This window comes from Oryctolagus cuniculus, chromosome 15, assembly GCF_964237555.1.
Source record: "Oryctolagus cuniculus chromosome 15, mOryCun1.1, whole genome shotgun sequence".
NCBI lineage: Eukaryota > Metazoa > Chordata > Mammalia > Lagomorpha > Leporidae > Oryctolagus > Oryctolagus cuniculus.
Genome location: NC_091446.1, coordinates 278,713 through 289,869, shown reverse-complemented (window position 1 = coordinate 289,869; position 11,157 = coordinate 278,713). Strand labels below are relative to the sequence as shown.

General features: G+C 65.5%; 1 protein-coding gene across 5 annotated transcripts; it reads right to left on the bottom strand.

Annotated features, from left to right (window-relative positions):
• Positions 1–782: 782 nt before the first annotated feature.
• On the bottom strand, positions 783–10,616 carry ADAM8 (ADAM metallopeptidase domain 8). 5 transcript variants are annotated; one of them, XM_070057030.1, is made up of 24 exons: positions 10,483–10,616; positions 9,428–9,531; positions 8,955–9,031; positions 8,756–8,834; positions 8,599–8,675; positions 8,151–8,331; positions 7,998–8,060; positions 7,853–7,921; positions 7,394–7,560; positions 7,235–7,316; positions 6,868–7,016; positions 6,609–6,786; positions 6,331–6,420; positions 6,068–6,257; positions 5,912–5,993; positions 5,624–5,786; positions 5,426–5,503; positions 5,146–5,230; positions 4,638–4,752; positions 4,142–4,301; positions 3,815–3,880; positions 3,632–3,682; positions 2,594–2,671; positions 783–1,635 (listed from the first exon to the last, which is right to left on the bottom strand). In XM_070057030.1, exons 6-24 carry the CDS (start codon positions 8,259–8,261, stop codon positions 1,585–1,587), a joined length of 2,028 nt encoding a protein of 675 aa, XP_069913131.1. In that variant the 5' UTR covers positions 8,262–8,331; positions 8,599–8,675; positions 8,756–8,834; positions 8,955–9,031; positions 9,428–9,531; positions 10,483–10,616; the 3' UTR covers positions 783–1,584. The 5 variants fall into 5 exon arrangements, with proteins under 5 accessions (XP_069913131.1, XP_069913129.1, XP_008268874.3 ...); XM_070057028.1 differs by lacking the exon at positions 10,483–10,616 and adding an exon at positions 10,264–10,476 and having other exon boundaries at positions 2,316–2,671; XM_008270652.4 differs by lacking the exon at positions 10,483–10,616 and adding an exon at positions 10,264–10,425.
• Positions 10,617–11,157: the final 541 nt, after the last annotated feature.

The window sequence follows — 11,157 nt, the reverse complement described above, 5'->3', positions numbered from 1 at the left end:
CCTGGGGCTGGAGCCTCAAATTCCACCTTCCACTGACCTAACAAAACCCCTAAGTTTACAGCTGGTTTGATGGTTTACTGATAAAATACACATTCTTAAAGTAGTCAGTTGCGTTAACATGTTCTTCATTTCACTTGAAATGCAGAGTCACAGTGAGAAGGGGAGGGAGAGAGGCACGTCCCTCTGCTGCTTCACTCCCCAGGTGGCCGCTCCTGGCTGGACCGGGAGCATCGTTTGGGTCTCCCACGTGCATGCAGGGGCCCAAGGTCTTGGGCCATCTTCTGTTGCTTTCCCAGGCCATCAGCAGAGACAGGAACCAGCACCTATATGGGATGCCAGCATTGCCGGTGGTGGCTTCATCTGCTATGCCACAATGCTGGTCCTCAAAATACTTATTTTTAAAAAAGATTTATTTATTTATGTAAAAGTCAGAGTTACACAGAGAGAGAAGGAGAGAAGGAGAGAAGAAGAGAAGGAGAGAGAGAGAGAGAGAGGGGTCTTCTATCCGCTGGTTCACTTCCCAACTGACCGCAACAGCCAGAGCTGGGCTGATCCAGAGCCAGGAGCCAGGAGCTTCTTCCAGGTCTCCCACTCGGGTACAGCTCCCACGTGGGTGCAGGGGCCCAAGGACTTGGGCCGTCCTCTACTGCACTCCCTGGCCATAGCAGAGAGCTGGATTGGAAGTGGAACATCCAGGTCTCAAACTGGTGCCCACGTGGGATGTCGGCACTGCAGGTGGCGGCTTTACCTGCTATGCCACAGCGCCAGCCCCTCAAAACACATTTTTTTTTTTTAAGATTTCTTTATTTATTTGAAAGTCAGAGTTACACAGAGAGAGGAGAGGCAGAGAGAGAGAGGTCTTCCATCCAATGGCTCACTCCCCAACTGGCCACAACGGCTGGAACTGCACTGATCCGAAGTCAGGAGCCAGGTGCTTCCTCCTGGTCTCCCACGCAGGTGCAGGGGCCCAAGGACTTGGGCCATCCTCCACTGCTCTCTCAGGCCACAGCAGAGAGCTGGATTGGAAGTGGAGCAGTGGGGTCTCGAACTGGTGCCCATATGGGATGCCAGTGCTTCAGGCCAGCGTGTTAACCTACTGCGCTACAGCACCAGCGCCAAAACACATTTTTAAGGAATGAAGTTTTCCAGTTCTGCTCAGCCCAAACCTGAGGGCTCAGGAGAACCGGGTAGAACTGGACAGAAGTGGACACAGGGCCTTTAACTGAAGTTACTTCCTGAGCCACGGCACGCACAGGCAGAAGCACGGAGGGACCGTCCACTCAGGAGAACTGCCCAGGGCTAAGCCAGTCTTAGGCTGGGTCCTCTGCCCTGGCTGTCCCTGGGGTGGGCCGTGAAAGCATGTGGGAGCCAAGGAGCCACCTGGATGCATGGGGACATGGCCAGTACACGCCCAGTGCTCATGAGAAAATCTGGCCAACTCGGGAGATGGAGACTGGCGGCGGGGGGGGGGGGGGGGGGGGCGCCCTGCCAGACGGCAGGAGCTCTCGGTCCCTCGTGGCCAGGCCCCAGGCCTGCAGTCCCCGGCTGCGCGGCTTCTTGGTCTCTAGGCAGGCTCAGGTGCCCTCACCTCCTCGGGACAGGGGGCTTCAGGACAGCCTTTGGGCCAGCAGCCCCCTTGGGGTTGGAAAGAGAAACTCAGTCAAAAGTCATTGGCGACCAGGAGTGACAGCTCATTTCCTGTTACGCTTTTAAAGCTTAGATTCTCAGCTCGTGCCCAGGACCACCGGCCTGTGCTCACGGCACTCACGGCACAGGGAGCACTCACAGCCTGTGCACACGGCACTCACGGCACAGGGAGCACTCACGGCCTGTGCACACGGCACTCACGGCACAGGGAGCACTCACGGCCTGTGCACACGGCACTCACGGCACAGGGAGCACTCACAGCCTGTGCACACGGCACTCACGGCACAGGGAGCACTCACGGCACAGGGAGCACTCACGGCCTGTGCACACGGCACTCACGGCACAGGGAGCACTCACGGCCTGTGCACACGGCACTCACGGCACAGGGAGAACTCACGGCACAGGGAGCACTCACGGCACAGGGAGCACTCACGGCCTGTGCACACGGCACTCACGGCACAGGGAGTACTCACGGCCTGTGCACACGGCACTCACGGCACAGGGAGCACTCACGGCCTGTGCACACGGCACTCACGGCACAGGGAGCACTCACGGCACAGGGAGCACTCACGGCCTGTGCACACGGCACTCAAGCACAGGGAGCACTCACGGCCTGTGCACACGGCACTCACGGCACAGGGAGCACTCACGGCACAGGGAGCACTCACGGCCTGTGCACACGGCACTCAAGCGCAGGTGTTCGGCATCACACCAGCAAGGGAAAAAGGCAAAACCGGCAGCAGCAGAAGCCACAGTCTGGGAAGTCCTCAGATGTCAAATGAGCCTTAGCTGATGAGGTCTCTGCTTTTATCAGATAACCACCAGAGTTCGTGAGATGGCCACTGAAGGCAGCCCTGCAGGGCAGTGGCACAGCCAGCCCACGTGGGGGAGGGGCAGCACCCTGACAGGGGACAGAGCCCACCCCCCACCCCCGGCCTGGGCTCACCTGGGTCATGGCAGCAGGAACCTCCCCAGCCCTGGCCTTCACTGGTGGCAATGGGGGTGTACAGGTGGGCTTCAGGACCTGGGAGGGGCCGACAGGGACGGTAGACAAAGCCGCAGTGGCAGACCCCATCCTGGCCCCCCCGAGGCAGCCCCCATGCTCCCAGAACCCCTGGAAGACTGGAAGTGGCCAGAATGCGGGTGCCCAGGCTCAAGGGCCACGCGCTCATGGCCAGGACGCCCGTGCTGTCCGTTTCTGCTTCCCTTGGCTAGGCTGAGCTCAGCAGTTGCAGCAACTCCCGGGATCCCCCGAGTGCTCTGAACGCAGGGGACCCATGGGGCACAAGCCACAGCCTCCCTGAGCACCCCCACCCCAGCCTATCAGTCACCACTTCCTGGCCAGAAACTCCCACTCTGATGCTGGGACTGTTTCTTGACACTCTTAAGACTAAAATCAGCTTAAAATAAAGAGCTGAAACAAAGAGACAGAAAATCACTCACAAGTAACACAGTTACGACCACCCGACCACCGCTGGCAAGACTCACCCAGGGGGCCAAGCGCCAGGAGCAGGCAGGAATCCCAGGGGATCCACCCGCCGAGGGGCACTGCCCACACCCGGCCGGGGATGAGTCAAGGCCTCGAGGGACGAGGCCATGGGCCCCGTGCCCCGCCCCAGGAAGTGCACTCATGTGCTTCTGCCCCAGCTGAGACCAGAGACCAGGAGGGGTCACAGCAGGGGAGCGCCGCACAGGCACAGGGCAGTGCGGACGTGGTGCTGGGGGACGGCCAGGGGGCTTCTCCCCCTTTGGTTCACTCAAGATTGCAGTTAAAAACCCAGCCCTGCGAGCCACACTGCAGCGTGACTGAGGAGTGGGCAAAGCCCACCGGTCCGGACTCTCACGGCCGCTGAGAAGGGAAGGGGGCTGACTCGGGACAGAGAGAGGCGGGGCTGCGCCCATCAGAGGCTGCTGTGGCCCACACGGTGACACAGGCCCTTGGGAAGGGAGGTTGCAGAGTTGGCCCCACCCCCAGGCCTCTTACCTGCCTGGGCTTCAGCCCTGGGAGGGGCTTGGTGGGCGGGGCAGGTCTCAGCTGACAGGGCCAGGAGAGAAATCTTGGGATCCTGACAAGAACCAGCTTCCTCCCCACCCAGGGGGCCCCCCGCCCCACCTCCCCAGCCATGGGCTCTCCGCTCCCAGGACGGCCATGACCACTGCTGCTCACCTGGTCTGGCGCCTGCTGGGTGTAGACAGGAACGGGGAGGGGCAGCCTGGACACAGCGGCTGGAGGCTGAGGGACAGGGCTGTGACCCTGGGCCTTGGGGCTCAGCCCCCTCCCAGGCCGTACAAGCCCCCAGCTCCAGACTCCCCATCAGTCCGTGCTCCTCCCATGCAGCAGGGAGAGCTGCAGGCGTGTGCGGGGGCCGGCCCAAGCCCACCTGCATGACACCCCCACACCATGTCCTCTGCCCCGGCTGCATCTCGGGGGGGCCTCGCAGACCCGGAGCCTCCTCCCTTCAGCCCCACAAACCTGGCAGGGGGTGATGCTTACAGCAGGGGGGGGCCTCTGAGGGGTCACAGAGGAAGCTGCGGGCCTGGGAGGCTGGCTGGGGGAGACCAGCTCTGCGGGGCCCTGGCTGGGGTCCGGGGCTCGGCCCCGCTGCTGGAAGAGGGGGTTGGAGAGCCCCACAGTGGCCTTGGGCGCTGTGCTCCTGGGGAGGAACAGGCGTGTCAGGGGGACGTGGCCTGCCCCTGGCCCGAGTCCAGTTGGGGTCCCCTGGTGGGCAGTGAGGCCGAGGCTGCAGGGCAGTCCATCCCACAGAGGGGCTCAGAGAGAGGGGCTCAGCCCTAGCTCCAGTCTGCCACCCTCCCTCTAAGAGGCAGGGCCAGAGCCAGGCTGTGCTCCAGGGTCCCGAGCCCTGCCTGACCAATGGCCGAGGGGATTGGCTCTCGGGAGCCAAGGGCTGTTTTCTGTCCTCAAATGGTGGCATCAGCCCCAGGCATGGCTGCACCTGCCACACCGCACGGTACATCCGGCAGGTCCTCACCTCCCGTGAGCGCGGTACCAAGCCTTGCAGTAGCTGATGCCGCCTGCCAGCGCGGCCACCCCAGCTGCCAGGAGCACCAGGGCCACCAGCACGCTGATCGGAAGTCTCCTGGAGGCTGAGGGACACGAGGCCACGCATTGGCAGGGTCCAGATGCTGCAGCCGGTGTGGCCTTCCCAGCCCGCCTGCCCCACGGCCCACACTCGGCTGAGGGCCTTGGGACCCGTAGCGGAGGAGCCTGTACACTACGCGTGCTCCTGGCTCTGCTGACCAGCTGGGCGGCGTGGCACTGGGCGGTCCCAAGCTCACCAGCCCATGGTGCTGCCGTCGGCCATGTGCTTGGCCACTGCGGGGAAGACACTGGGCTGGCTCTGAGCTGGGCAGGCCCTGGGTCCCCGCGCCTGCGTCCCCCACCCCAGGTCTCTTGGTGGGATGTGGCTGTGTGAACTCAGAGCTGACCCAGGGCGGGGTCCTGAATGCTCAGGCAGTGCGGGCCGTGGCTGCCCCTACCTGTGCGCCTGTCGGTCAGTGGCTCTGCGCAGTGGGGCGGGGCCCAGCCTGCCTGGCAGTGACACTCCCGCTTGTGGTTGCAGACCTGGGGGTGGCCAGACGCAGGGACGGGGCTCGCGAGGGTCCCAGGACCAGCCCCCCCACAGGATCCCACTCGCCTCCCACGTGAGCCAGCCACGAGGCCCCCCATAGGCCTGACGCTCCGTGTGGGCCTCCTCCACCGAGGACCCAGCTCTGTGGGGACCCCGCTGGCCGCACAGCCCGGGCTGGGGGCACGCACCCCGTGGTTGTGGCACTGGGCGGAGCAGTTCCGGGATCTGTAGACATGGAGGCCCTGGCAGCGTCCATCCCAGCAGACCTGCGGGCAGGGCTGTCTGAGCGCAGGGGTGGGCCTGCCCCAGCTGAGGGCCTCTGTGAGCTCCTCCCCTCCCTCCCCTCCCCGGCTGTGGGGCTGTATGGGGCCGTGTGGGGTGCACACCTTGCCCGGGCCACACCGGGTGCCCTGGGGCACGGCCTCGTAGGCACTGGAGTCCTCCGTGAACAGAGCCTGGCAGGTCGCCGAGTGGGAGGTGAGGGTGCAGGACCTGCGTGTCGGGGGCTGCAGCCCCCCCTCACAGAACAGGACGCCACACCAGTCGACCCTGGGGACAGAGGGCAGGCGCAGGGCTGACCTCCCTCCCAGCAGGAGGGCAGACGCCCAGGGAGCCGCCCGCCTCAGCCCGGCCCCAGTGGGGTGGGGACCCCAGGGCCGGCCGCAGACACTCACTGGCCCAAGCCGGAGGGGATCCTGCCCTGGCATCCTGGGGAGATGCTGTAGGTGAAGCAGGTGTCCAGGGCTGCCCGTGCACCTGCAGGGCCGGGAGCAGGTCAGCCCCGGCCGAGGCTACACCAGCAGGCCGGCCAACGTTCGTGCCCACCTCACCTGGCCCCCACAGCTCCTGGCAGCGCTGGGCCAGTGAGGGGCAGTGCCCATTGTAGCAGAAGCCCCCGGGGCAGGGGGTGCCGTTCTCCTGGAACTCATCCTCGGGGCACGCGGGCTGCTGGCCGTCACAGAATTCCTCCAGGTCACACGCATCCTTCGAGGGGCGACACGGCTCGCCCGCCGGCTTCACCTGGCCAGACAGGGAGCCGTGTCCCACAAAGCTTGGGCCCAGCGGGGGGCCTCCTGGGGGGCCCTGCTCTCACCTGGCACTCGTGGCAGCAGGCACCGTGGGCACACATGGCCCCCTCGACCAGCTGGCAGGTGGTGGCATTGCAGCAGCGGTTCCCACAGGCCTGGGGGAGAGGCCGGAGCAGCTGCGTCCAGGGCCTGCGCTGACCCAGGGCAGACCCAGCCTCCCTCAGGCTTGTAACCCTTCTGCCACCTCCAGGGGGCTGGGGCTCGAAAGAGAACAGGAGCCCCTTCCGACACCCACATTGCCACGGCCCCTGGCTGGGCGGCCACCCTAGCCTGGAGGACGCACCTGGGGGGGGCCGCAGTCACACTGCTCCCCCTGCTCCACAAACCGGTTCCCGCAGGTGGGGCCGCCCACCAGCCGGCGGGGGTCGGGGGCATTGGCCAGGCAGCCCGTCTGCGGCCCCTCCAGGAAGGTCTCCAGGTCGGTCTGGCTACAGTGGCTGAACATCCTGGGGAACCTGGAGCTGAGGGAGGGGCGTCCCCTCAGAGGCCTCTCCCCAGCTCCACGCCCCCCGCACCGGCCCTGCCTGCCAGGGGCGCCTCACCTGATGCTGGAGGCCATGATGCAGCCACCAGTCTCCCTGGGGACAGGGCAGTAGCAGCCCTGGATGTTCTCGTCATGATTCATGCCCAGGTTGTGGCCCAGCTCATGGGCCATGGTGGACGCCACACCGACAGGGTTCTGGCTGTGGTCCTGCAGGGGGAGGGCTGTGAACCCTGGAACCGGCCCTGGCCCCCGCGAGTGCTTCCTGTTGACACTTCCAGGTGTGCACAGGCGTGAGGCCTGACCCAGAGGACGGGCGGCCCAGGTATGTTCTGAGGGGCCCCTGTGCCCAGCTCAGTTCCTGTGCCCATGCCCACCCTCCAGCTGCCATCCAGACCCTGTGAGCACGTGTGGCTTGGGGCCCTCACCTGGTTCACAGCCCCCGAGTGGAAGGTGCACATGGAAGACACCTTAGCCAGCCCCACGGTGGTCCCAGAGAAGTCGACCCCCCTGGAAACAAGAGCCGCACACGTGCCCTGACCTCGCCTCCTTGGGCCCTCCCGGCCCCCCGGGCTCTGCCCACTCACGTGATGAGCTGAGCGTTGTCATGCGGCTTCCCCAGCAGGTGCTGTGCCCGCCAGTGGAGGAAGGCCTCCAGTGTGTCGTTGGCCTGGGGGCTGACCCGGAAGCCGTCCCGGGCCACCCACATCTCCAGACCCACCAGCACCACCCGCATGTTCAGGTCCTGGTACAGCTGGAGAGGGTAGAGACCGACGGGGGGTGGGGGGGAGCCACAGGATGGTGGCAGGGCTGGTTAGGCCACCTGTCCACTGCTGGGGGACCCGGGCTTGGGTGCCAGGCGGAGCCCCCAGCTCAGAGTACAGGGAACCCTGTGCTGATCTCCTGCCGGCCGAGCGTCCTGTCTGCCACCCCCGCACTCTAGCAGACCCCAGGCCACCGCAGCTGGGGGTCTGCTGAACTTGGTGCTGCCTGGCTAGAACCTGGAAGCCCTCGAGGGGACCCCAGAAGGCCCCCACGGCCCCCACCTTGTCCACGTGGTTGACCACCTCCAGCACCCGCCTCTGCACGGCCTCTCTGCTCCTCCACTTCTGGAACTGGGGACACGAGACCCTCAGGATAGAAGCCGGTCACCCTGGGGCCCCAGCCACCCTGGCCCTGTGCCCACCCCACCTCTGCAGTGTCCGTGACCACGAACAGCTCCACATAGCGGGTCTCTCGGGACAGCGGCCCATTCTGGCGAACATCGAGGAGAGAAGCCAGTCAGCCCTCAGTCTGGGGCAGCGCTCAGGCAGGGCTGCCCAGGGCGGGGACAGAGCTGCTCACCCGGGGCCTGAAGGCTGGCGAGACCCGAGGCCCCAGCAGGCTGTCCAGGCTGGCGTTGCTGACCCCACAGGTCCCAGCCTTGGGCAGCAGGTGCTCCGCCTGGTACAGCATGTGCCGCCCCTCCTCAACCCCATCCAAGGGCTCGATCAGGTGGATGGCGGAGCCCGCCCGGAAGAAACCCCTGTGTGTGGGGGGGAGTCGGGAGAAGAGAGGCTTAGGCCACCTGTTCCATGCAGGGCAGGGTCCTCAGCCCCTCAGGCGTGGCAGGACCCAGCACTGGCAGGAGCCCTGAGCCAAGGCCTCTACGCCCTGAGACACGCCGCTGTGAGGAAGGGCACTCTCTCCAGGCCCAGCCCTCAGCCCTCCTCTTCCCCTCAGCCCCATCTGTGCAGCAAGGACGGCTGGAGCCCCCATCATCTCCATGTGCCACGGGGCCCGTGACACCCACCTGAGGCCGGCACAGGTGCTGAGGCTGGCGGCCGAGTGCAGGTGGCCCTCCACATAGCCCTGGTAGAGGCAATGGTCCTGCAGGAGAGGGCGAGGGTCTCAGGTCCACCCCGTGGTCCCCTGGCCACAGGGCGGGGTGGGGTGCTGTCCCGCTGTACCTGCCCGTGCAGCAGCTCTGTCACCTCCGAGCCGTTAGCAGCGGTGTAGGTCTCTGTGTAGCCTGGGCTCAGCAGGTCCCTGGAAGAGCACTGCTGAGCATCAGGTTCTACCACAGCCGGGATGCAGGTGCTGGAGCCTGCGCGGCCAGGCAGGGTGGGGAGCAGGGGAGGGCAGCCTGAGGGCCACAGCCCTGCTCACCTGTTCTTGCGAAGGTGCAGGGTGAAGCGGAGGCCCCCAGCCTTGAGGATATAGCTCACGTTCTCTGGGTACAGATCCTGAGCCAGAGAGAGGGCCCAGGGTGAGCTGACCCCAACCATGCCACCCAGAGGCACCACACAGGCCACGGCCCCGTTTGTCCACACATGGGTGATGTTGGTGACATCCCTTCCTTGAGGAAGAGGGTGGCGCAGCCCCAGCCCTTACAGCAAGGGAGGTGAGGGCGGGGCACAGAGGCCCCCTAGCTGGTCACGCTGCCCACCCACCGAGGAGTGTCCATCCCCCCTTCTAGGATGTCTGGCTCCAGCTAAACCTGCACAGGGCAGCCCAGACGCCCAGCTGCTCCTCAGGCCCGAAGGTCAGCCCCTTGCCCCTGGAGACGCAGGAGCGCTGTGACCTGTCCACAGCAGCAGGTTCTGTGGGGCCAGTCTGGGGGGCAGGCAGATGAAACTTACCGAGTGGGTGGGAAGGGCTCGGCGGGCACGGGGTCCAAGCAGGCGCCGTGGCCACACCACCTCGTAGGGCTCCACGTGGGGCCAGGGGGCAGCCAGGGCAATCGCTGAGGAGAGGGGGTCAGAAGGCACGTGGGAACCCGCCTGCCCTGGTCAGTTCTCCGGGCTACGTGCCCCAGCTCTGGGGAGTGAGCTTAGTGGGGGTCCTGTGTCCACCAGAGTATAGGACACGGCACCAGGCAGGGCCAGGAAGGCCAGACAAGCACCCAGCACTCCTCATCTGTCCAACCACAGGACTGCATCCAATCAGGAACAGAGAACGGGGCTCCCCGCCCCCACCAGGGGCCTTTTCACCTCGCCAGGAACTGGAAACTCCCGTATCCAACAACAGATCGGCCGCCTGGCCCTCGGGGGCAGGTCCAGCGGGTCAGAGGTGACCCACTTGGGAAGGGTCATCTCCATACCTCCCAGAACCCAGTTCATGGGCAACGCTGGGCTATGGGCTCCTGGAAACAGGGGCCAGCAGCCCCAGGGAGGCAGGTCCCCATGTGGCCGAGGACCCCACAGCTCCCTTAGCTCCTTCCTCCCTGAGCCCAGGGAGTTGGACGGCCCCTGCAGTGCACAGACAAATCTGGGGTGCCCAGGGCACCTCCAGCGGGGCCGGCTGCATCCTGCAGTCATCATCCTGTGTGGTCGGCCAGGCCCAACCACAAGCCTGGCACTGCCTTCGCCCTTACGTCACTTCTGCAGGTTTCCTCAGCTGAGTGACCACAGGCAAGCTGGAGGCAGGAGGCCAGGCTGACCCACCCGACACCCAGGACAGCCACAGGACCACTCACCCTGCAGCCAGAGCCAGCTGAGTGGCCAGGACCCCAGGCCACACATGGTGACACTCTGGACTAGTCCGGCGTCAGGCTCCTCACACTCTGGCTCCTGGGCCCCAGGGCCCGTTCCTTCCCCTCCTGCGGCCCCGCCCCTGCCAGTCCCCAACCAATGGGCCCCTCTGATGGCAGGAGGGGTGGGGCACACAGGCCCTGCCGGGGGGAGGCAGTACACACCTGATTCACCCCACTGGGCTGAACAAGGCCCCCTCCCCAATGACTTCCTGGGCTTGGTTTTCTACATCTACTTCAGCCCACTGGCAGCTGTGGGCCTGTCCCGTGTCCAGCTCCTGGGAGAGCTTCAGACCTGGATTGACAGGGCCGGGGAGGGGAAAAGGGACCACATGGCCACCTCTGGCACTGCTCCCAGTCCCACCTGAGCTCTTGGGTGTGTGTGTGGGGGGGGTGGGGGTGGAGAGGGGCTGGGCTCTAGAAGGAAGTTACTGGGAGGCCACCTCCCCAGGGAACAGAGCTCCACACAAGGAGAGGCAGCCTGTGGGCACTGTGGGAGAGGACGCCCCACCCACACCCCGCATCCTCACTGGGAGGGGTGAGGCCAGGAACAAGGAGAGTCACAAGTGGGTGTCCACATCCAGGGGATGGCAGGTGAGAAGCCTGCCTGGGCTTCCCTCTGGGGGTCCCCAGCTCTGCTTTGGGTGTCCTGATGGGCCGGGCTCTCCTTGCAACAGCCAGACACAGCCAGCTACTGAATGCCCAGCCCGTGTCTGCCCTTCCTGCCCTGAGGGCGGGGCCGCCCCACAGCCAGAGCCTGCAGTACCCAGTGCTGGCCTGGCTCTGGGTTCTCCTGGAGGGTCCCTCTACAGCCACTCCCCACATGTGCCTGCCCGGACC